This window comes from Pithys albifrons, chromosome 2 (genome assembly GCF_047495875.1).
Source record: "Pithys albifrons albifrons isolate INPA30051 chromosome 2, PitAlb_v1, whole genome shotgun sequence".
NCBI classification, from domain to species: domain Eukaryota; kingdom Metazoa; phylum Chordata; class Aves; order Passeriformes; family Thamnophilidae; genus Pithys; species Pithys albifrons.
Genome location: NC_092459.1, coordinates 77,534,650 through 77,561,782, shown reverse-complemented (window position 1 = coordinate 77,561,782; position 27,133 = coordinate 77,534,650). Strand labels below are relative to the sequence as shown.

Here is a 27,133-nt window from a genome sequence, read left to right as displayed (position 1 = left end):
AGAAGAAAGAAAGAGAAGAAAGAAAGAGAAGAAAGAAAGAGAAGAAAGAAAGAGAAGAAAGAAAGAGAAGAAAGAAAGAAAAGAAAAACCCCTGTGCTTTTCTAATGTGAGTATTGGGATAATATTGAACCTAGCCTCTCATAGAAAAAAAACATGCCTCCAGATAGTCACTTCTGTGTCAGCTTTGTAATAAGAAAGCCATTCAATCTTGAATTAAAGATGTAGAATACAGGAGTATTCAAAATCAATGCTAGATATATAGATATATTCCCTCAATTGTTGGTTACCTGTATTGCTAAAAGTCTTTCACACCTCTATGCTAAGTGTATCTAGCCTTCACATCCCTCCACTAGACTAGGTTATTACACCTATAAATATTTTCTTTCTACATACAAGATGACTAATCAACAAAAATGTAGCTCTAAGCTAGCCCCAAGACACAGTATGCCTTCCAGTGTGGGGAATGCAGCGAGAGGAAGAAAGGTTGCTAGAGGTGTTAAATACAAGTCAGTGTAAAAGCAGAGTTTACTTCTCTAGTTATTATTATTAAATGACTTTTTTATCAGGTAAGATTCATCAACTTTCCCTTTAGAAACATATGGATTGTCTTTTGTTAATTGTTTAGGTATAGATATTCTTCACTTTATTCCAAGTGAAAACTTCAATTTCCTTAAAACTATAAACAAAATATGTTTGACAAATGCTATCTTCCAGAAAAGTTGTACCTTCTTCAAATTGTTGGCAAGATCACCAACTGAATCTTTTCCGCTTGAACATAGTATCAGCTTATTATGCCTTTGTCCAGACTTCACAATTTAATCAACCTAATCATTCAACTTAATCTTGTTAAATAGAGGTTTATGAATAGAATTTTCCAGTCCCCTGGAAAATTATTTTAAACAGCAATAACTTAGAAAGCTCCACAAATATCTTAGAAAATTTCTTTGCCAAAAAATTTTGGGGCAAGGTATGCATGTCTTAGTCTAACAATAAATGTCTTCCATGTTTCATTGGTCTTACCGTCTTTTGAAAAAATACCTTTATTTTCCTCATAACTTCAAGAATAAGAATCTTCTCATTCACAACATTCTAATGCAAAGAAAAATACGTAGCAATGAATTTGCTTTTTCTACAGCCATATTTGGGAAAGACAGCTCTACATTCCCTGTATGAGAGCCAAATTCAGACACTCAATCATAGAATCACACAACCATTGAGACTAGAAATGACCTCTAAGATCATCAAGTCCAACTTTTGACCAAACACCACTATGACAACTAAACCACAGCACAAGTGCCACAACCAGTTGTTTCTTGAACAATTCCAATGATGGTGACTTCATTACTTGCCTGGCCAGCCCATTCCAATGCTTAACCACCCTTTCCATGAAAACAGTCTTCAAGATGTCCAACCCAAACCTCCCTTGGTGCAGCCTGAGACTATGTCCTCTTGCCCTGTGGCTAGTTGCCTGGGAGAAGAGTCCTATCCCCACCTGGCTACAACTTCCTTTCAGGTAGTTGCATAGAGTGAAAAGGTTACCCTTGCCCCTCCTCTTCTCCAGATTAGACAATACAAGTTCCCTCACACACTCCTCATTAGACTTGTGCACCAGACTCCACCAGCTCCACTGCCCTTTCCTGGACATGCTCTAGCACTTCTTGTAGTGAGGAGCCAAAAACTGGACACAGTATTTGAGGTGTGACCTCACCAGTTATGAGTACAGAGGGTCAATCAACTCTCTAGATATAGCATGGGGTTTTTATGTTTTTCAGCATCTAACAAATCCTATGAACTCTGATCTCTAAGTACTATTTCTGTGTTTCAATTTTCATTCTCAATCAGCACTTGAGACTTTTAAAAATATACCTAAGTTTAGACAGAGGAAGATGCCATGAATCTTCACACAAAGCCATATTCTTCTGACTCAGCATAAATTCAAACTCTGGATAAACATTTACTTGATAATATTTGTAAAAAATATTTTACTAATTTAAGATGCCACTAGCTTCATCTTGGTATTAATGTCTGCTGTAAGGTAGCTTCTAAAAATCTACCAGTAGAAGGAAGGATAATGGTACTCCCTAAAATCCCAGGCACTGGTGAAGGTATGTGGTACTAAGCTATTAAATTTGATCAAAGGTGATTAGGAAAGCCTTACAAGATCACAAATATAAAGACAATCACAGGACACTAGCTGACAATACTTTGAAAGCACAACTGGATATAGACAGCAATCTTTAGAAAACATTATAGCTTCAAAGACTTAAAGCAGTTTAGGGCAGATTTAGTTTGCAAAAGCTCTCTCTGACCCATGTTTCTAAATTAATCCCTATTGCAAGGAGAATTTTAAATCCTAGTAAGAATAAAATATCTTAACCTAATTTTTGGAAGTAAAACAGATTTACTGTAGTGACTATTTCTCTTAGGCACAAGTTTTTCTCTGTTTTTTTCATAGATACAGATTTTTTTTCTTCTTTTTTTTACCTGCTCACATGGTTGACAAGGCGTGTCTGTAAAAGCAGATCTCTTCCTGGCAGGAGGTTATCACATATTAGATGTTGATTAGACCGCACAGCTACTCCATGACAAACACAGAGAGAACATAAAACATCCAAAACCTGAAAAAAAATCAGATTCTTTTAATCTTAAATATTTTCTCATTATCATTGTTAATTACTTCAGGCAATATAATGCTATATACCATGTTTCTGGAAGACATGGCATAGTATCTAATTCATCTAACATAGCTGTTTTACTTTAGAACCGTTCTGAAATTTTCCTAACAACATTAAAACATTCTTCCAGCTTCCCTTGAGAATTAGTGTGTATCAATGTTTTTGTAAAAAACAAGATAATATTCCTCAGCTTCTTCAAACTGCTTGTATGAATTTTAGGAAAAGTTTCACCCCCGATTATGAAAACAGCATTAAAGTATTGGAAATGTAACTTTCACACAGAAGAACGTGCTTGCTTTTTTCTCAAATATTCACCTAAATATATGTGTCTGTTCTTTGCTTACCTTATGGTTTCTACCATGCTTGTCCAAAAGACAGATGATTGATTTAATATGTCCTTCCTTAATAATGTTTAAAGCTTCTGGACTTTCTACTAACACACAGTGTAAAACCTCCAGAATTCCTGTGCGGGGGGGAAAAAAAGAAAAAAAATGTTTTTCCAAAGTGCATATAAAAACATAACTGTACTTATTATTTCTGAATATGTTGCTCAGCAGTATGGAATAGTTTCAGAATCATTGTATATGACAAAGAAACCAAATAAAGCTGCAGTCATTGCCATCAAGAATCATTAGCCTTAAGATGTTTCTCTGCAATGGGGATGTAAAACAAGCTCCTGTGTGCAGTGGATCAAGTCAACACCTGCTTTGAGATTGCCCACATTTGGGAAGGATACTACATGTAGTTCATCATTATCAGTTGTTACAGTTGTTGCCACAAGGGGAAAAATCAAAGGGACTGAAAAAAAAGCTGAGAAGCCATCTTAAACCTAGTGATATACAATTCCTATTTGCACTGTACAGTTCACCATTTTGTCTTCATTTTTGAAATATTCAAGCCAAGTCTCCAAATACTCAGCTTAACCCTTGCCAAACAAGATCCATAGCAAGAGTCTTCTGCTCTTTGCCATGTTCTCTTTTAATTAAGGAAAATGTAGCACTGAAAACTCCCTTTGATGTAGGAAAGATAGAATCATAAAAAAAAAATCTCAGTAAGGGAACTCTGGTCTTTCTTTGATCCTAGTGAGGAAGAGAACATCAGTTGCTACAGATAACCTACAGCACCATCACCATTTAACCCCATACTATTTAACATTTTTTCCAGAGATCTGGATGGAGAGATGCTGTCATCAGCAATAAAGTATACAGATTATGCAAGAACTGAAATGTAGTATAGGTGGAAGACAACAGATAGTATGACAATTCGATTTATCTGGTAAACAGGTTTCAAACAAAGTTTGTGGTTTAATATATTTGAAGACAGAGCCATACATATGCAAACAGAAAATGCAGGGACTCATTGCAGGTACTGCAGACTATTTTCCTGTTCCGTGCAGTGGCTCCAAAAAAAAAGTCTCAACTATAATATAATGAGCTAGAAGTGAACTCCCGGAGTCCTTCTGTAGCCCTGAAGGTATAACCATAAGAAGTCTCAAATACAAATAAGACAACATACTAAACCTGAATTTGGCAGTGGTAGGATGTGGGCTGCAGTAGATGCACACTTCAATTATTCTATGATTCTATGAATACTGACAGTAACAATATTGTTAAAAAGGATAAAAATCTAAGTGTCATGAGGGCAAGCTGAAGGAGTAGGTGCTCTGTAGCAAAGTAGCAGGAGCACAGTCCACCCAACCTGCCAACTGCACAGGCAGGAGTCACTTGACCATGATAAAAGTACTTAGGGACATTAAAAAAGTGTTACAAAAGGATCCTTAATCCAGAGGGGTAATCTGTAACAAGATCAAGAACTTCATTGTGTGTCACACTGATCTGGAAATACAGGGAAATCACTACATTCAAAACTTGGTAGTTGAAAGTTTACCATTTCTCACTGTAGCACTGAAACACACTTTTAAAAATATAAACAATAATCTGATACAAAATTATACCACAAATGTGGTAACCATAACCATGGAATTTTCAAATTTGTGCAGGTAGAGTCATAATCTCAATTTTGCCTTAATATAGTATACAGGGTTCATTTTCTAGTCTTAACCTTTTCAATAACAGAAGTAAAAATATTTTGAAAATGTAAACATTTAATAATAAATGCATGTTATCAATTAGATCCAGTTGTCACAGCACCTTCTTTAATTACTGTAGCATCTGAATGCTAATTATCAAACACATTTTGTCCTAAGGGCAAATTCCATCTGATTCAGAAAAAAAACGCATATGAATGTATTGTGTCTGTTCAGACTGATCCACTTTTAGATTGTCTACATTAAAGACAACTGGATTTGTTCCAATTTCATGGAGTTCCTCAAGGCAGTAAAGCAGGAAGCATTTGAATTTAGTAAAAATATCACAAACAGTATGGTATGCAGAGTTTAGGGCAAGGAGAGTGAAAATTCTTAATGACTATCAGATGAAAGGAAGCATTTATTTTCAGCTCAGTACGTTGACTGCTCTAACATCCATACTGTAGAATATTAGAATAAAATGCATCTGCTTTAAGAAAATACTCAAAACTTTATATTATTACCTGGTTCCAGAAACCTTTACGTGGAGGATATCAGTGTTAAACTTCCCTGTCTGACCATCCAGGAGCCCCTCTGGCAGTCACACTTGCATCACCTGAGCTGGGACTGAGTCCCCTTCTCAGTTTCACACCCCACACACTCACCCAGTCAAACCAGGTTCCCTAACTGGCTCCAAGCAGAACCTCAGACATCCCAACCTTTGAAATAATTTAATCGTAATGCAATAACTGAATACCACAATAACAGTTCAAGCTGAGTGCTACCAAGAAGGGACCCCAAAGGAACCCCTGAGTTTTTACACCTTCACAGTCTAAGTGTGAAAGTCTGGGTGTCTCAGCATCTCCTTTGTCTCTGAGTGTCCAGTCCCCTGACTGGGCCACAGATCCCTGTGCCCTTTGATAGGCAAAAGGGTGGCAGTTCATGGCCTCTTACCTGGGGATTGGGCTCCTACCCCCACCAGAGATGAACCTGCAGCTCACACTGCAGCTTGCAAACCAAGTTACCTGCACAAAATGTATTCCTCAACATTAGATTACTAACTTGCCGTATTCTATTGGGTTTTTCTACCTATGTTTTAATGCCTCTAAAATTTTAATAGGACTAGTTAATACCATCTGGAATATATTTCAGAGTGGAAGACGAATCTAATCTTAATTTATGCATTGAAGAGACAGCTGAAGCATTTCCACTGCATTATTGACTCAACAGCCATATTTCATTTCTAAACATGGTTTACTTTCAGATACATTTATACTTGGACAGATCATAATTTTCTTTATTTTGCTTCACTGAAGCTCAGGAATTGAATCAATTTCTGATCTAATTTGTACAATCAATTCACAGTTGTTTATATATTTAATGCTTTTGTTCTGTTTTCATAACATTTTTAGCTCAAGGACAAGAAAATAAAGCTGAAACAGGAATTTTATTGATAATTTATAGCACCAAATCTTTATCACAACACATTAAAGAAAACACCTTTCTTCCTCATAAACACTCAACCATAGAAAAAGAATTAATTATTTTATGTCAATACAGGCATCCAAGTATTCTTATTTCATAAGCCAGTATTTCTCCCTGTTGTAGACCTACCACTGGAAATTAAAACAGGGAATATCCTCACTGTGGTCAAGCCAAAAAAAAAGCCTAAAATCTGGCAAGCAAGCATCCCACATAAAATCACAGAATTACATTTATATGCTACAATCTAAACCTACTGTGCCTCTTGAGATAACTAAAGTACAGACTAATTAGCATTATTTTATAACTGACTCCATCAAAATTAGAAAAAGTCTTTATTATAAAATCAGTTCAGGAGGCAATATGAAAGTTATGTTACCAGAACATATGGGGAAGGCATTCAAGTGGCCTAGTTCCTAGAGGAAAACTCAGAACAAATGAGCATTGCAAATACTAGAGCCTTCAGAGTTTTTGCAGCATGCCAGGAAGTTCATCATGCAGTGAGACTACAGCATCAGATTACTCTGCAGTTTACAGAAAGCATCACATATCTTGCTATAGTATCATGAAAAATTAAGTTTTAATTTTTGAACTTTTTTTACTCTGAGATTAATATTTAAAAATATCTACATACATAATAGAAACCATGTAACATAGAATTTTTAGGGCTGTCATAAGAAATTTCATCTTGAACCTCCAAAAGATGAGTACAAACTTGTATTATTTCTGAAAATCGTTGCCCCCAATTTCAGATGTAAAATTAGATCTCTTAGGAAATAATTTCACCATGAAACACATGGGAAATACATTTAAATTGAGCAGGTTGCAATCAAATACCATGCAATTACATAATTGTGAGATCACTCTTCTTTGATGAATGCCCTCACGCCAAAGGTGGACCTATCCAGAAAAAGGCTCTATCTTGTGATTTTGACAGTTTTTAAATGCTTGTTTCAGTTTAAATTTCATGTCACTCAAATACTCAATAAAGATGATCGCAGCATCTGCAAAGCAGGTTTCCCTAACAGTAACATAAACCAACATGAATGTTGAGTTATAACATCCCTTTGGTTAGTATTTCTACACTAATGTACCAGCTACAATGAATACCATATTGAGGTAAGAAATTTGTTAATATATGCCAAATGGTGATCTGCACTGAGACAAATCCTATTTTTACTTAGAATACTCAGCAATAGCAGGATATTTCTCATGTATTAATGCCACAATAAAATACTGATGAGTATAGCGGTGTAACTCTGTTATGACTGTGACATTTCTCTTCAAATGTTTACCAGTCTAATACAAAATAATTTTTGCATTGGGGGACATATTCCCTTCTTGGCATCCCTCCCTTAATATTTCAAAGACTCTTGAGTACACATTTATCTGTGGCAGAGATATGATTCAGGATTGGAAGAACAGGATGGGGAAGGCAATCTCAATTCCTGAGGACAACTCTCTAATGAATCATTAAGCTCCTTCCAGTTCATGGAACAACACATGACACTGAACCAGAAAGGTGATGGGAATAAACTACAAATATACAACCGGAGACATATGTTGCACTGATATTGTAACTATCTCACCACTGGTCTGCCTACAAACCTTCCTCCCTTTTGAATTTACTGTACCATAATTAGAGAAAATAAGGCTAGAAGGACTCTCAAGAGCCCAGCTTCAAAAAAAATATTAAAAATTATTATATATAAAGCAAAACAGTCTCAACTGCAACTGAAAAACATTTCCTTTTAACTTTAAATAGAAATTCAGACCTCAGGAGTGAGAAAGGTGATTAAAATAAAGAATGCACATGTATAACAGAGATGATACTCTTCCATGGAAACATACATGCAGTTTTTCAAGAATCATCTATTCTTACACATACCCAAGTAGAATACATAAACTTCTTTACATTATCACTACAGTCTTTCAAGAAGTAATAAATTATATCCATTCCATATGGCTATTGTTATCTTTATTTTGATCCAAATCCATAAAAATGTGCAGACTTCCAAAGAGAAGGGAAGATAGTAGAATTTAGAGAGAAAGTAACTTAATATGATGTAAACTCTGGAACAGCTCTTTTGACAAATGCCTTGTTTGCCTGAATTACACTGCAACCAATTGGTCAAGAAAAAGGCAAGACTGCCAGAACTTAAAGTAAAACAAGCTACAACTGAAATCAATATGTAAAAAAATGTTACAAGTATAAAACTTAATTTATTAATATAATTTAGTCTCTCATAAGAAGATCTTCATTATAATTGGGCTGAACAAGTATTATCACTGATTTTAAAGAATTTAGAACTGGTCAAACAAGGAAGTTAAAATACTAAAAAGCATACCAGAAGAGGCTTCCAGTCTTTCTAATCTGCTGATCAACCAGTCAAGAGATCCAGAAAATTGAGCACAGTTTTTACGATTTCCTCGAATCAGAGCCGCTATTGGAAAAAGAGAGAGAAAAAAAAATTACAGTTATGAGTTCACTTAAATTTAAATTATCTTGTCAGGAAGGACCCAGTAAGGTAGATTCTTAAGCTTTAACTATTAATGTTCTTGATTTAAATTTAAATAATGTAAGACAGAGTTAGAATTATGGATAAGAAATACCTTTGATATCAAATTGACCTTTAAGGAACTTGAATTTTTTTGGGTTTACAGTCATCTCAAGAATCCCTGCAAAATGCAACCAGTGCTGACACCACAGAAGTCAGCTGCTACAGTATTCTTGTAATAACAGAAAACACTCGTGTTTAAGCTGAAGTAGAATGAACACATGCACTGATTTGGTGGGTATAACTGAACTGAAATCTCACTGAACACCAGGCATCCACAGGGTGCCCTGCCATGGATTATGTCCATGCACATGACCTCTGACAAGCATCTGTTCTATTCCGAAAAGGTGTAAGACACTAATGTTTCTGTTTGGTGTGTGGAAGAGTGCATACTGCTTTCCTTAAGATTTTTTTCAATTCTGACAACAAATTATTTCAAACTGAAATTTATGTGGTTATTTCAGCTGCAGAGACTGTTGGTCCTGCTAAGAGGCAATGGCCTCTTAAAATCTATGTCTTGTTGCTGCACAAATTCACTCTATTATACTGCAACTGTGCTTTATGCTGCTTTATTTATAAAAGGTTAAACTTAGAAACTTTAGACATAAATATGATATGAAACTATTTGCAAAGAGGATCTGCAAACAAGTCACTGCCCTGACAGTTCTGTATCATAAGGAAAGAGACCACAATCCATCTGCTTCATAGCAAAAAAAACCCAAACTAACAAAAACAAAGAAACAAAAAAAACCCCAAATATAAAACAAAAGACCCACCAACCAATCAGAAAAACAAACCCTAACAGCAAACAAAATTCCTTCTCTTGCTTAAAAACAAAAACCTGTACTCTGAAATCTTACACCATTAATTAATCATGAGAACAGTTACTTGAAAATACTTGAGAATCGTAGGAGACAGACCATCTTGTTAAAATACAAAGATTAGAACTACGGAACATCTGGTTCCATAAGTGTTTTTTGTTGGTTATATGCAAGTCACACAATTTCATTGTGCTTCAGATATAAACATATAGAGAAGGCAGTAACAGTTCGATGCTTAACAGAACATCACTCAATTTAACTTGATTAACAGTAATAAGACACAGACAGCTTCATAAATGCAGCTCAGAAGAAGTTTCCAAAAGGTGAGTATTCATTGTTTGAAGCTGTGCATTAAATGAGGCACACAGACACTTAAAACTGAAAAGAAAAAATAACATGCAACAGTTGCCTTTCTTATTGCCTACCATTCTGAACAAGACTAGCATTCAGACTTGAAGAAATCAAAAACAGAATGTAGTAAGTCAGACATTAAAGTCACAGTCTTTGGTGACACAAAAGGTTTAAGCAGAAGTTCATAGTGAATACATGTGTTTGTAATAGAGAAAGGACAGATGCCCCAGTAGATATATGTCAATCATTTAAAATTGAAAGATGGTAGATTTAGATTGGACATAAGGAAGGAACTTTTTACAACGAGGATGGGCTGGACTAGATGATCTTAAAGGTCCCTTGAGAACTAAAGTATTCTAAGATTAAATGACTTTTCTGTGTAATAGTGTCTGGTCTCAACTCAAAGTCTGTAAATACCTACATTCTCATCACAGTGAGATATAATTGAACATCAATGACATGACAAAAGCCATGAATTCCGGCATCACAGTTTACTTTTATTTATGTGCAGACTCAAAAAACAAAGTACTATTTGCTGAAGCAAGAGTGAGAAAGCCATATCCATTTGTCATTCATGGAATTACTGTACAGCTCCAACATTATTCAGAACAGAGCAATGTACAAATTCATTAGAGCCAGATCAAAGCCAGACTTCCTAAGCATTAGCTGCCAGAGGATAATGCTGTAAGGGAAGTAACAGCAGAGGACAGGAGGGGCATGGACACTGGGAAGTCACCAAAAGCTTGTGCACTGTTCTCACTACAAGTCCATGGAAACAACACCTGGTACAAGACAAGCAGACTCTTTCAGAAGGAATTTTCTAGCCTTGCCAATTGGAAATTTCAGACTTCAAGACATTATTCAGAAATCAAGTCACTACTTCCTCCAGTCTGCACTGTCCTTAATGTTAGAAGAGGTAACTAAACTGTAACAAAAAATCCAACTGCCCCCTATATCTATGAATAACTCAACCACAGAATTTTATATTCTATCAGAACTGCTTAATGACACAGACATATCACTGTCCTTGGTCACTTAAGGTCAATGTTATTATTAAGGCTTATCTATGGCAACAAGAAAACCTATTGATAGAGGAGAAAAGAACAGACAAAACAGTCTCTTAGGCTGTTAAACTTCCTTATGTAGACAATTATGAACTCAGCAGGACTGAATATGCAGGCAGCTATAAAAGGGGATTAATAATCCTATATAATAAGTCCTAGTAGAAAATAAGTAACATATGCAATGCAAATTGGTGAGCAAACAAATTAGGTAATTAAATGCTACTACCTAAATAGAAATTTAACCAGGACACAAATCAGGCAGATGTGTGAAAAAATCACAGACTTCCACAAAACTGATCACAGTGTCAAGGCTCTTCAACATAGGAATTAATTATTTACATATACTTTGTTAACACATTTTTGGATAGTACAGAAGATACAGAAGCAATACAATATGAAAAAACAGTCAGTCATTTAATTTAACTCAGAAACATGCTGTTTAATAAATATTATTAGACAATTCACAATATACGAGTGTTTTCAGTGTATTTTATTCTTATGCACATGCAAGGACCTGAAAATGCAAAAATCTTGTTTAATTTGTATCACAGATTTCTACGCAGGGGAAATTCTTCTATACTAAAGCAGGTATGAGTTTCTTTATATTTCATTATTTTGAGCTAAAACAATCCCAGTAACCTGTACTATGTCTTACCTAGTAATTCATACAAAGAATTCAGAATAGATTTCCATGCTTCTCCAGCTTCCTTCCCAGCTACATCTGCAAAATGAGCTGCACTGCTGTATACATTCAAGCGATCAATACATTCAAGAACAAGGTTGATCATACCCTACAAAAAAAACCCAAAAAGGTATTTTTTAGGTGCGAGCAAAAAAGATTTTCAGAAATCAAAGGAAAAAGCCCACGAAGGACAGGATATACATGGAGTTAAACAAACAATCCCTATGGAAGATCTTCCTTGACTTTGATAATAAAAATCTACTATTTAGGATGATCAAATCAAAACAAAAAATGAACAGTTTTCATTATATAATTTGAGACAAGTTTCTATTCTGTAAGGCATTTGGGCATTTGAAAAAATATAGGCAACTATCATCACCAGAGAATTATCAGCTAATATTACAAAAAATACTTAAAGAATGCTTTTTAAACCACAACATCCTTCTGCATCAGGAGATTAAACCATAACAGAAGAAGAAAATTATGGTTAGAATTCAGAGCACAAAGTCATATTAATACATAAATTTTTAAAAAGGGTAAAAGAAGTAAGGCCTTAAATGTATTTCTTTGAATAGACAAGAAAATCAACAGACTTAGATTATAAACATAGCAAATAGTTGGGCTTTTACCGGACAAAAAACCCCAAACAATCATACTCCACATTAGATATTAACACTGCAGATACTGTGAAAAAATGCTTGCAGAAAACATGGTGGAAAACCAGGAGTAAAAGGGAGAGAACTACCTCTTCTTGGAAGAGGTTCTGGCGATTCTTCAGTGCTCGGAGCCTGTTTTGTTTGTTTTCATGCTCCAAATGTTCATCAGGGGGGTGAAAGTAGCCAATCAAGTCCTGAAGGCTCAGACTGACTGACTCAATAGGCAAATCAATGGTGGAAGACTTCACTTTCTTGCTGAGAGCATCAAGGCCCCTACAAGAAGATGCAAAGTCTCCTGAGTATTGAAAATTAATGAATCATACAAACTATTTATTTGTTTAAAAACATAGATACCAAAGCTCAAATAATTTTTTAACACCCTCATAACTTCTCAAAAAATTATTTCTTTCTTCCCATTTTCTACTTAACAATCCAATCCTCCCTTCCCAAACATAACCTGAAAGCATCAAAAATGTTCTTTCTCTTAACTTGTTTTTTTTTTTGAAACCTGGAAAACCCTGTAATATTCTACCTAGGCATATAGTAGCTTCAGAGGCAGAGGAAAAGATGAAGAGATGTTATTGTAAACCTATACAAAGCATCATGAAGCTGGAATGGACAGAAGTTAAAGAAAATAGTCCTGTGCTGCTGAGGAGAGTCCATATCAAAGCTTTCAAACACATCTCTAACCAGTTCTTAAGACATATTCAGTGCAGGAAGACACAGCACTTCCACACGCACTGCCCCAGCACTTTATTAGCCTTTTTGTTTCCTTAATACCCAGTTCCAGCTTGGTCTTACAGTAGCTTATGACCATTTTCTCCTAGGAATGGAAGGCTGACTGCTCTCAATCATTTGCTCAGCTGAACCCCCAACAAACTTCAAAGTCCAATTTTCCCCCAGCACTGTGCTTTCCAGATCCTGATACACCTTCCTCCTCCATTTAAACTTCATCTTTACTGAAACACAGGTGAGACTTCACCAGCACCACACAAGTGGAAGGTGGTGGCTTTCCCTTGCACATCCCTGGCTTCCATCAGGAAGGATGAGAATCTTCTCCAAGGAACAGGCAAAGCCATGAGGGGGAGAGAAACCTGGCTCTGCAACAGGCAACCAGGGCCCAAAGTGCTGGGAGAGGGGCAGCTGTGAGAGGAAGGGCTCGCCTTCATTGCACACAGCAGGGGAGAGTGGGATTATTTGACACACGTGATTTCTCTTTTGATCTATTCTCAATTCTGCCATTATAACACAGTTATTTTATTAGCATATTTTTGAGTAAAACTGTTGTGTAGCAGTGAGGTGTTTTTTGTATTCACCAGCACGTTTTAGGTCAGCATAAATAGAGCAGAGCAGACCACCATGCCCACACAGGCACCCACTCAGCCCCATTGCCATCTTCCTCTTTTCAAAGGTTCCTGGCAACCTAACCCAAGACTGTCCTTGCCAGTCCTCTCTCCTGAACTGTAGAGCACCTGGCTTGCTCCCAGGATTCATCTCCAGGCCATGATAGGGAGCAGAAGCCTCATTTTACATATACCCTGCTTCTTGCTTGATTAAGATAAAATAACTGGGATGGACTGGGGGTAGGGGCGATATTCATGTTGTTTTGAGAGTTGGTTTGGGTTTTTTGTTTGGTTGGGTTTGTTTTTTAAATCTCTTACAATAAATAATGCAATGTTTCACAAAGATAACTAGAAAAGTTATCTTTAACACATAATTTTTATTGTGAACACGTTATCCAAAGTGCAATTTTTCTACCGACTTTGTGGGAAAGAACTGGGGCATACTCTTAGAAGAACAATTTTCATCCTCTTCAATTGAGCTTTTTCTTCTTGGAGTAACATCCTGCCAAAACTAAACTGTTAAGCACTACCTTGGACTCCCTGCACACTCCACAAAAATTGCCACTGTAATTTAGCAATACCTTGATTTGTGAAACCTTATCATTAAATTGCCTTTCTCTGTTCTTATCTTTCATGGCATTCTTAGAAGCTTCCAAGAAGGTGTACTATTTACAAAGTGACCTAGGGCTTACATTTCTTTTTTATTTTAAATGTTATACAGTAGGCAATTCTTCTGAGGGGTGATTTTCTCTGTTGTTATTTAAGTACCTCGTTAAATCTTTTTCAACAAATTGATGTGCAGGTCTTTGACCGTGCACTGATTTAGGCCATGGTTGCTTCAGGTCACCATCTCACATACTGTTTTTTTCTCATGAAAAATGAGTTCTTATGAAATATTATCATTCCATATAGTCTTATTGCACATCATTTTTTTTCTAATGCAAGCTACAGTGTTGAAAGGGCCTGTCATCAGTTACTGAAATCACATGAGAATTAGCATTTTATCCGTGTTATTTAGGAGGACATTTCAATAGGAAGATATATGCAAATTGCATAAATCTGACAGGGATTTAAAATGGCTAATTACTATAAAAGAAAATTTTTTGATCTTTCAAATTAATAGAGCAACAAGTAGCATTAAAAAGTAAAAAATAAACAAAGCGTGAGGATAGAAAGAAGGTGAAATTTTTAAAAAAACTTTTTCTTGATTCTATGAATTTCTTCAGTATACTTGTGCTTTTCTGAAGACTAAATCGTTCACTGTTGTATTAATGGCCATTTTGAATAAAAGAGAAACGAAAAAAGGGATGAAAATATAATTTTAAAAGCACACCTTATAAACCTGTTGAAAAGGAAGACTGTACTACGGATAACACGTGCTGTACGGGACTCTTCATTCTGAGATCTGGACAGTGTTAAACCATCATCCATGTGACCCTCATGGTGCATTATTGCCTGCAAAATGAAAATAAGAAGCAGTCACTGAAAACATTACTTGTAAATAAGAAGTCTGAAAACTCACGGGCAGGCTAGGAAACGATGAAGTCACATACATAATTAACAATTTGATTAAAAACAGGTAATTCCATGTTTTAGTTTCTCAAGTCCAAGGACACACTTAACTTAGCCAGAAGTTTCAGTGCCCTAATAATCTCAAAGTCACAGCCTTTGCAAACAATATACTTTATTAAAAAAAAATCTAAGGGGTTTTGCTTGCTGTTTAATCAACATTAAAAATAGTTCCCTTTCAGTAGTAAATCCTTAAAGTAGACAATATCATAGTAGGTATTCTTTACTGGTCCTGTTTTCTAAGAATGTTACCTACCTTTTCTGACTATGTTTTGAGACATTTCCAATAATGTACAGCTTTCCATGTTTAGTTATCATGGTTCTGAAGGCATTCAACCCAATCTACATAAATATTTTAAACTATTTCTGGTAAAAAATATTTTTCATACACATACATGTATACACACACATGCAATTTATAAGACTAGCATTACTAGATTATTTAATAATGTAACTTATTTTGAATTATTTTAGAATTATTTAGGTATTGTAATTATTATGATTGTTAATTTTATATAAACATGTTTTCCAAACATTAGCTTAATAGAATTTTATAGAATATGTTTGTCTTCATATATATGTACATGTGATACAGACAAATATTATATATAAAATTACAAGGCATGTGCTTTGCTCCACCTTTGTAGTTCTGGTATGTAAAACAGCCATGGAAAATACTACAGTGTTAAGTTGTAAAATAATCCTTTTTTTGCTACTTTATGATGCTGAGATAGCATTCTGCTTGGCTATGATTGTCCTAGAAAGAAAATCTCTCAGGACTCAAGGCTTGAACATTCCAGCCCAAACTTACAATGTGGAAAGAAATACTTTGAACTAAAAGCCTCCTCGATTCAGACTACACTGAAGAAAGGAATTTTAGCATATTCTACAGGCTATTACTAATATTTTAGTTTGAAATCAAGTATATCCAGTTTTATCAATGTTTGTGGGTTAGTGTCTACATGCTAACACATGCACTTTGTTTGGTTTTCAGTTTGAAAACTCAGTATATCACTTAACTTTCCAACATGTGACTGAAAAGGAAACCAACCTTTCACATGGTTAGCATGCTAAGGCATGCTTAAAAGATTTGAAACCCAGAAATTAGCTGTTTCACATAGTTTCCTTCATTTCCCAACCCCACCCACCCTATGAGACTGTGATTGAATGAAATGCATTCCTATTTACAGTCTTACCTTTCGCTGCACAGAACCCATTCTTACAGACTTTGCATCAGCAGACTGGTATGTGAGCCATAGGCCTGTATCTACATGTTGTATGAAGCATATTGAATCCCCATATTTTATTTCAGGTGCTCCCATTCCATCCACCTCTTTTCTTGTCCCTATGTCCAACTTTTCCTGAAGAAGACAAAATGTATACAGGAACAATAACCAACATGTTAATATTTGCATGAAATATGAAATACTAGACAATTGTCCAGAACAGGACCTAAAAGAATATTTGAGATCCTTTTTAAAAGAAATTATTAAAAAAATAGCATCCCATCCACACAAAAATCCAGTTTATTGCCATATGAAAGCCATGTGGATTCATTTCACCTGCATAGGAAAGAACTATGTACATAATTGACAGTACATGTTATTATTGAAACATTAAAGCTTAAAAAATAACCTCAAACATGTTGATTCCCCCAGCTGAACCGGGTATTAACCTCCAGAAGCTTTTTCTTGGAAACTTGGGGGGTTTTTTTCCATCCTGGAAAAGATGGGCATCATCCAATAGTCACTAAGAGATGGTCTTTAACCTGTCACTTCCCAACAAAAGGCTCAGTATTTCCTGAGAAAAGCAATCCATTTCTGTGTGTTTTTGGCTGGTCTGCAAACTGAGAATGGCATGACCACACACCACTGGAGCTGGTCTCCTACACAGACATCAGGTGCTTCAGGAGAGGAAATGTAGCATCCCAAACAATACTATTTAATCCATTTAATGTCCCCAAAAACATATGGTTTAACTGACTGATACACCTCTTCAGCTGTAGATTCAGTGTAGAACATGGTCCCCTTAACCAAACACAGCTTCAGCATTCTCTGCTTTTCCTGACAGCAGCAGACCACAAGCATCTCCCTTCACCTACTCTAATGTTGCAAATAGTGAAACAAAAAAAATCTACTTGTTCTATCCTTCTATAATCAGGAAATATTAGAAGAATGATGACACCATACACATATGCCTTGACAACGTGGGGAGGCAGCTTCACAGTAAAGATGATGAAGACTGGTTTCTTTATATGAACAGACAACAAGCTCTAATTTATTAAACTATTTTTAAAAGCATTTTTAAGTAGAGATATCCTGTAACTAGATTTTCAGCCTTCAATTATCAATGCATTTTGAAGCATTTTACAAGAAGTAAAATAATACTGAGGTGTAATTCTTGTGATTACTTTTCATAAGATTAAGTTTTCAGATATAATATATTCATCAATTTAAATTGTTTTCTTATTCTATCTGGATACAGATGTTAATTTCACTACCTTGTAAATGGACGATTCCTTAAGTGCTGAAATCCTTATTAAAATCTTGTCCATTGATACATGGCAATAACTAATTTATTAATAATCTGATGCCATTTACAGAGTTATTGTGTGTTTCTATTTCATTATTAATTCATTATTTTGTTCATAGCATTTATCTAAATGTTGTACTCAATTCTTTCAAAAGCAAGAACTAACCTGAATATAACGACAGTTGGAAATTGAAAAACCACTTATGACATTGCAAACAAATGATATAGAAAAAAGAAATTGCATCCTGCTATCATATGAAGAAAAAGACAGCCTGCTTTCAAGCTCCAGTCCTTTGAATTCTCTTCATAACTACAACACAGTGTGAAGCCATGTGAATATACTGCACTTTGACATTGTAAGATTTTCTTTTTTTCAAGTCTTGCAAGTAATTTCTTAAGATTTGAATATAAGGATTCGCAAACTTTCTCATAAAGCACTGTAAATAACATGAGGGATTATTAATTTAAAATATTATTCCATATTTTGTTTAAAATTTACAGGCAGAAACCAGTTTGGGGTTGGTTTTTTGGGATGTGGGGTTTTTTTTATATTGAAATCTTCATTCCAATTAGGAACACCATTAAATTTACTTAGCATAAAAATTGTGGTGCCAACAATTTGTCAAACAAGATCTCTGTTCTCACTGATGTGTATATACTAATAGCTCTCTGTGTAGGCTTAGAGCCCACACTGAATTCAATCCCATTAAACTGAGCTCTTTCCTGCAAAATAAGTGTAAAGTTGGACTATGTATAGGAGAGAGATAGAAGACTAGAAAATGGTGTGGGAGCCGCAGGCATTAGAGCATTCATTTGGGGGCTTCAAGAGACAGATTTTTGGGGGAGTGAACAGGAACCACAAATTGTTTATAAAGAGGAAGATTTGAACATTCTGGCTTCATGACAATAAACAGTAGGTAATGGAGAAAGTCCATATAATGAATCTATCTCATTATCTACTGTAAAATAGTTCAGCACTGAAAATTAGGATCTGAAAAAGATCAGAAATCACCACATCAACAATAAATAATTGCACATTGGTACAGACATTATGTGATGCAAGTTTCTAGCCCACTAAACTCTTACCACATATGTAACCTGTCATTAGTTAACCATCTGCTAATTCTTCCTACAGCATTTTTACACAGAAGTTTTATTGTAGTCTAGACCCGTTCTCAGAGCCATCAACTTTTTCTAAACAAGGATCAAAAATCTTCATTTATTACACTAGTAAAAATAGCAAAAAAGTGGGTTTTGCAACAGTCTGTAAAGCACCTCAGTAATGCAATGCAACATGAGTAAATTGGAAATGAACAGATTTATTTAACAATATGCCAGATTTTGTCCAGGAGGATGTGCTCTTCATAAACAGTTTGCATTCCATGTGAACAATCTTCACACTTTCGTTGTGGGCTAAATGAACAAAATAATTTAAAATGGTTTCATCTTAATGTTGAAAAAACTATTCTACAAAGCCTCATCTTAAATGTGTTCTTTCACTCTAATGTTTCTGTTTAATATCTTATAACATTCAAAAATGGAGTCCCATGATTAAGGCTCATCCTTTTAACTCTATGTCTAGTCATCTATACCCAATCTATACCTTCTGTGGCACTTTCAAGACTGATATTCTAACTGACCTCACTGATTGCAAGAAACTAATTCATGACTGCTTTTCAAACTGATGTTAATACATTTTCTATGAAATTTTATTGGGAAGCAGCTGAAGATATAAAAATACAAGCCATAAAATTTTAATAAAATTGAAGTATCTCTTTCCACTGGGAAAGACTATGGATGGGAAAAGCAGACTTGGTACAGAATGTATAAACATTACTATATTGTTACAATGACCTTATTTCAGTGGAAAAGTGATAGTAAACCAATGCTTTTTATCAAAAAGAATCAATATTGAGCAAACGGAAGAGAGAAGATCCCCAAAACTTGATCAATACAAACTCAAGTCTGTAAGAGTCATATGTTTGGGAGACAAATTGTAGATACCTGTAGATGCCCTGTGCTGAGGGAAGAGACACCACAATAATAAACAAACAAACAAACAAACAAAGTCTGAATTTCAGATGCTTGAAAGGCTAATATAATTCACATTTAATAATAATTATTAGGGTAATATATAATAACCAGAGCATAACGCCTAAGTCCCAGAAAGAAAAAGGAAGAGAATGTTAGGTCCTCAGAAAATCCCTATCTTCTGAGCACTGTTTGGAAACACTTTGTGATGTTTTCAAGCTAGGGAAAAAAAACCCAACAACAAAAAAACAAACAAAAAAACAAACAAAAAAAAAACCAAAACACCCAAAAAAACCATGAAACAACAACTTCAGCTTTCTAGTTCTCTTCTGGGTTATTTTTAAAATGCAGTACTGACAAGCTAATGGGTTAAGATGATGAGTCCTTGCAAATAATAACAAATAACCATTCATCGTCAGCAATGAAGTGCAAACCATATACACCTCCCCTGTGGTATCTCTGTAGTTCCTTCTAAATAAGTCTTTAGTTAAAATGAATGTTGATAGCCACAACATTTACTTCAAATATGAGCTTCCAAACTCAATTTCTTTGAAAATCCATAATTAAGGATCAGTAAGATTATACTTGTCATGTGCTGATTAGCTTATAGACCCCTCTTAAAATTCTCTCATGTTACTTCTAGAATTGATTACCATAACACATTTCTATCTGCCCCAAAGGCTTTTATCTCTACTCTGCTCACCATAGAATAGGTTTGGCCACTAACAAAAACCAAAATTATGTTAACCTTGTTTTTGAGCACAGAAGCACAAAATCATTTCAATATATAAATTCTCAAAATAATTCCAAATAGGACTTCCAAATTCGCGATGAAAAAATAAATAAAAGAAAGAAACTTCAAATACAACATTATCTAATCTCCAAAATACATGTGCATATGCTACTTAGAAGACAGAGAAAAAAACCACCTTATCCATATAAAAAAAATACTCCATATTGATAAAAATGCTTGCCTTCAAGTATTTTTTTTTACTAAATAAAGCATGTAACAGTAGAGTGTAGTATATTGTTCCACTCTTTTTGGAATAACCCCTGCTGAAAAACCACCTTGAAAAACTGTGAATGAATTATTCTATCCCTCTTGCTTTAAAGTCTTCAGACCTATAGTAGCTGCAACAGGCAATCCCCAATCCCCCAATGTACTGTCCTAAAACATTTAAGTATTTCTATGACTTTTCTAATTGACTTTTAAAAAGATACATTGTCTGCATCTCAAAACAATCACCTGAACTACAGGTTTGTTATCAGAGTGCAGAAATCTATATACCTGCTTTTGGGTATCTATTCTTTTCTTATCCTCTCAAACAGGCAACTAATTAAAAAATACATATAGTAAATGCTACAGAGAAGATATTGAGTAAATCTGTTTACTATTACTATATATTTTAGAAGATAATTTTTTACAGTAACAAATTAGTGTTGGAAAATTCTCAGAGGCACCATGCTATAGATGAAAATATGAGAAATCAAAGGATATTGAAGAATTTATCTTGGTATTATAGTTAATACTACACTATGAAAAAGTACCATTTTAAACTTGAAATGTTTATTGAAGGTATCAAAATAAAGGCTACAATAAAGTACTTTCTGAAAGAAAACCTGACTGTGCAATTTAATTTCAATAACCCATAATACTGTAATTTTTTCCTATGTCAGCCAACAGATTTAAGCAGTGAAGCACCACAGAAATTGATCAGAAAAACAACTCAGAAATTAGGAAATCGTTTCAAAGTGGGCAAACCGGACAAAAAACTCAACCAGAGAAACAATAGCCAAAAAAAACCCAAATCAACCTAACAAAAAAAATAGGTAGCAAAATAAAGAGGAAGTACGACAAAAGAGGCTTTCTCAAAATCAATTATACTGTGTTTTGGATTGCTTTAATCAGTGAAAAGGTAGAAGGCTCCAGTAAATAATGCAATCACAACAAACAGAAAATATCAAAATATTTCTTTCTGAAGAGATTGGAATTAGAACTAATTATATTAATGCCACAGTGATTCCATACCTTGGAAGACCGAAAACAGAATGCTGTAGATTTTACATCCGCCTTCTCTTTGTCTGTAAGAAGAAGACTCTTGTCATCCAGGAGACTTAAATATTTTCCTGTTGTTATATGTCTTAGTCTGAATGGCTGTCCCCATCTAATGTGGCTGCCACTCCACCTAGGAGAGGTCATAGAAAACATTTAGTTAAAAAAAAAAAAGAAAAAAAGAGTTTCACTACTGGTAAAAATATTTTGAAGTACATTATATTGCCAACTACTTGGTAAAAAGATAAAATTCTAAATGTTGGCATAACAGCAAGAATTACTGCTTTGTGGCTATCCCCTACAAAACCATTCTAATAAATAATCTTAACATCTTAATCTCTTCCTTTGCACAGGCTGCTTTCATTCAGACTGAATTCCTCTTGAGAGAAGGTACAGACCGCCTACAGAAAAGGAGCCTTATGCTGTACACAAAGAGGTTAGATCTGCCAGTTCTCTCTCCAATATTTCATCTACCAGAAGCTGGGTCTGTTCACTCTCTCAGAGTCCTCATCTCTAGCAGTCAGCACTCTTTAAGCACACTTTAAATAGTCTGCAAAGATAAAATGGCTAAACAGAAAAAATAAAAACTTCCTAAAATAAATTTATTAAGCCAAGAATGACCCAGAGTCTTCATATAGAAGGAAATTAAGAAAGAAAGGCAAAGTTTGTCTAAGTTCACCAAGAATTAATCAACTTAAAATACAGGTCACAGGTTTCTAACTTCTTGCCTTAAACTGAAAATTCAACCCCTTTATTTTTCCTGATTAATTCCTGAAGACAAACTTGCATACAGGTTACTAAGGAGTATGCACTTCACAAAGCCTTTTCAGAAGGCTTCTCAAATATTCCTTAGATTGGAGAACTGTCACAGCTAGGACAGACAAAACTTTCCTGGGTCTTCACAAAACTTTCTTCAGTCTTCTATCTTCAAAAGCTGGCACTTCAGATGTATGTGCCATGCTACTTATTGGAGAGAAAACCAGGTACTTATTTTGTGTTTGTGAAATGCCTTTCATAATGGAATTGTGACATAATGCCACGGTTCTGATGTGTTTTTGCAATTCTATATGCTTATTGTGCTTTAAAGAGCTTAAAATTATCCACAAATGTTCACATAATAACAATGGAATATTCAAATGCATCCTTATGAACTTAACCTGATCATAAACCTAGTCTTATGTCAAAATTTTGTAATACTGCATGTTCTCAGTTGCCTTCCAAGTAATTTTAGGTACAGCATTTAAAAACATAACAAGTTTTTATGTATATGTTCCCTATATATTTATGTACCAGTCCGCAAAACCCTTAAATTAGCACTTAAGCAGGTTTAAGTCACTTTGTTTTCCCTGACATACAGATGTAGCAGATTAAAGCACTTAGTTATTCATTACCAATATATACTTGTTAATATGTGTCTCTTAAGAGTTTGCCATACTGGATGTAAAGTATGGAAAATCAATTTGGCAGGTATTTTAAAACTGCAGGAGTTTTTAAATGTTTTTCTTTTGTAACAGGATTTATTACATTTCAGTGATGAAACTTCTAAAAATTTTTATTGATTTATTCTAAAGAGTCTGGAAGAATGAAAAGGTTTTCGCTCTCAACTATTTTATTCTGTTAACTAGAGTCTCTTCTGTTTAAGTTGAGGTGGCCTTGGGGAAGAAGGAAATACAGAAGCTTTCTTGGAAACACATTTCTCCCTTTCTGTCTTCTGCACAGCAAAGTCAGTACACTCCAGAGAAGCACATCTGAACCCAGTATTCTAGCATGACTTCTGTTTCTCAAGTCAGTAAAATGGCAGGGCATGAATCTCAGTTATTGTGTTACTGAGTCTGGTAAAATACATGATGTCTGCACCTGTCATATTATGGGTCATGATGAGGAGCTGCTTTTTCTCTTGTTTGATTCAATTTTCTCTCGGACCTAAGAGCTATGGTCCATAAGAAAAAAGAAATATCAAAATTGAGCTATGCACCTGGTTCATGCCTGCAGGATAAGAAAAAATAACAATTCCTGTGCATCTACAAGTAAAGCCCCTTAAGCAGAAAGTATTGTGAGAAGCCATTGCTGACTACTAAAAATATTTTTGAGCATTGTGAGAATATGATCCCTGTCACCTTTTGGGAAAGAATGCAATGCTGAGCAATAGTATTTGGCATATTATGTCAGAGCATCCCATGTCAGGGCATCTGCACATGTAGACTGCTCACACAATTTTTATGAGAGTTCTGCACTAATTAACAGATTGGAGAAAAAATGGTTCCTTTAGAATCATATCAATTTAGCACAATATTGTATCTGCAGTCACTATGGGAAGCACTACAACTGATTGAGAAGTTCAGGCATGTATATACTAAGTTACAAATTGAAGCATTTGCATGAATAGTAATGGACAACTATTCAACAATGAATGAATATAGCTATTACACTATCATACAGGAAAATAGGTTGGTGAGGGAACTGCACAAGAGAGTGCTATGCTTGCAATTTTATTTCATTTTTGGTTTTTCCTGATAAGAAAAGCATGTTTCTTAAAAAGAAAGATTACCACTGCCTTTGTTATAGTTGTTTTGACAGTTCTTACAATTTCTTTCAGCCATGTATGTTCAAATGTTTACTTTTGAAAAGTTTGTATGAAATGCCCATCAAAGTGAGATATTTGATTGTTATAACAGAAACCTGTCATTTCTTGAATCCCCATGTTGCTCCAGTACTACTGCTTATCAAGGAAATGCATGCCATGAGGAAAATAAAAGGCCAGAGATCCTTCCACAGTTTCATTGTTGTCACTGTCTCAAGGTCTATTTTAGTCCAAAGGAAAAATCTCAATGCCCTATCATTGACATTTAACATCATCCTATCAATAAAATACACACACAGAAAACAGCATCATTAGAGCATAACCTTTTCATAAGCTGGCCTGATTTAATCTCTATAAAGCAATGATTTATTAGTCACTAGAAACTTTATCACAAGCACATGCTGTAATATGATTTAAGTACAATTTTACACCGCAATTACCTTAACAAACAAGGCACAATTCTTTCATTTCACTACAATTCCAACAATTTATGATGGTTTTCTTTTCTGTAAATTTTTTACCTTAAAGAATTCCAAACAGCTTAAACAAGTTTGGGGAAGGGTGTCACACATGATTTTTTTTTTTTTAAGGAAAACAGTTCTGTTTATGTTGCATATGTGTGAAAAAAGTAAATTGTCAATTCACAGACAGCTATAACAACCTCAAAAAAATAATCAAAACACACACACACTTTATAGGAAGTTGTTTAATTTTAATGAAAGTGATATAGAGCATTTTTAAAGCTTATTTTAGTCTTACTAGTCTGGATTTATAATTATGATTCCAACTTCAAAGGATCATTTTTACTATAGAGAAAGCATCCTGCTAAATATAATCCTTTTCTGAGATGGATTTTACTTACGCAACTCTAAGAGTCTCCAGTCGCCAAAGGGAACGAGCATGAATGGACACAGCACCACCTTCATAATGGACAGTTCTGAAAACCAAGCAAAGACACAGACTAAATGCTCAGCAGAATTCATCTCAGGTGTTTATTCATTTAACCACATCTCTCATTTTAAGACTGTCAAACAATTATTGCATTTGTCAGATTCAAAGGTTATTAGATTCAAAATCCATTCTTATCAATTAAACCTTCAGATGTAGTTACTCAAATTTTGTCATTAGCACCCATTATTGTGACATTCATAATAACAAGGTTTATACAACGTTTGCTTAGACATTTTTCTTAGTGTTTCAAGGATAGAGAATCCTGAGCAAAAATAATACCAACAGCCTGATAATTAAAATCTTTCTAGATTCTAATAAAAAAATCCCAAATATCAAATAATGATAAAGATTTGTGATCACTGCATACATCTCCCAAGAAAGGTGGTCTCTTCTCAGAGCTCATACTATTAAAATAACTGCAACTTATTACACTGAATTATGAAAATTTACTCAGTTAGTATTTTATTATCCTATCATAGCATCTAAAGTTTTTACAACTTCACCAATACAGTTCTCACACATCTCAGATGCTAACAGCTTCTATTTACAAATTTTATATGTAATAACCTCTCTAGTTCCTGCATATACCCAGAAACCAAAGTGACTCTAGAAAACAATCAATTAAGCCTAAAAAAGGTGAAGTGTTTTTTCTCCACTATTCTACACACACACACAAAAAAAGTGATCTATATTGGATGCACCAAATGGTTAAGACTCATGGTCAAGGAAAGGCCTGAGTATGTAAGCTGGTTTATCTTCAAAGTAAACACCAAGAAATGTTAGCATTGCCATTCTAAACATAGTGAGCCATTCTTTGGATTGCTTCCTGACTGTGCCTGTATTTCTGCCCTATGACACCAATAGAATTTAGAAACCTAGACCTTTCCTTTGGGAAAATGAATAAAATGAATAAAATGCAAAGTGCTGTCACTATGCTTATGAGATCAAGCATGTCAGGTAGCACTGCCAAAGAATAGCCTAGTTTTATGGATCCTGGAAGAGTTTATGAATGGAGTAAATGTTGTGATCTTCAGCCAAGATCAGACACTGCCAAAAACAGCCAGAGGTATAAATGTAGGGAATATTAATAATAAAACTGTAGGCAGTCCTCCTTTTTTAGAAGAAATTTTTTTAGTACTACAATTTCAGAATCAAGTACATAGTATTTATTCGGGTTTAGCTTCCAAAACCTTACAACAGAGATAATACAGAGGGGCTGAACGTACAGATGGAATGCACAGAGGAAATCGCAGCATTGAAAGAGACAGTTCAAAACCAAAAGAAATAGTGAGCTAGAATATACTTCTCAGTGCTGTTAAGCACACATGAAACTACAGATGTGTAAAATTCATCTCGGAATATGGTAAAAAGTATTTCAGAAATAAGCAATCCCAGACATTTCAAAAAACCAATCATGCAGGGGGAAAAATTAGTCGAAAACCAAAATAAATACATCTCGCTATAATTATAGAATCACTCACACTGAACATTCATGACCCAGGTATAAACAGAAAGCCTGGCACATGCACCACATAGCAAGAAGAAGCTATAGGTGCCTATAAGTATGTAAAAATTCTCCCTTTGACCTTATATCCACTATTTTCTCCAAGTATTGTCTTAGCCAATTGCTACAACAGTTGTGGCACTAGGAGCAGCTGACAGGTATTAACAATTTGAATGAAATTCAAAGGTAATCTTATTTTTTATTGAAATTTAGCTTCATTAGTATAGTAAAATGCAATTGCTAAACAACCTCGC

At 34.8% G+C, this 27,133-nt stretch overlaps 1 protein-coding gene across 1 annotated transcript in view; it reads right to left on the bottom strand.

Annotated features, from left to right (window-relative positions):
- The window catches only part of RYR2 (ryanodine receptor 2), a 371,658-nt gene that overhangs the window by 188,577 nt on the left and 155,948 nt on the right, over positions 1–27,133 (bottom strand). Inside the window, exons 11-19 of the mRNA XM_071581075.1 lie at positions 25,287–25,361; positions 21,820–21,976; positions 16,424–16,588; positions 14,992–15,113; positions 12,405–12,588; positions 11,633–11,768; positions 8,532–8,627; positions 3,020–3,138; positions 2,485–2,618 (exon numbers count right to left, since the gene is read on the bottom strand). Of these exons, the coding sequence (XP_071437176.1) occupies positions 2,485–2,618; positions 3,020–3,138; positions 8,532–8,627; positions 11,633–11,768; positions 12,405–12,588; positions 14,992–15,113; positions 16,424–16,588; positions 21,820–21,976; positions 25,287–25,361 (1,188 nt within the window). The remainder of the gene's footprint in view (positions 1–2,484; positions 2,619–3,019; positions 3,139–8,531; positions 8,628–11,632; positions 11,769–12,404; positions 12,589–14,991; positions 15,114–16,423; positions 16,589–21,819; positions 21,977–25,286; positions 25,362–27,133) is intronic.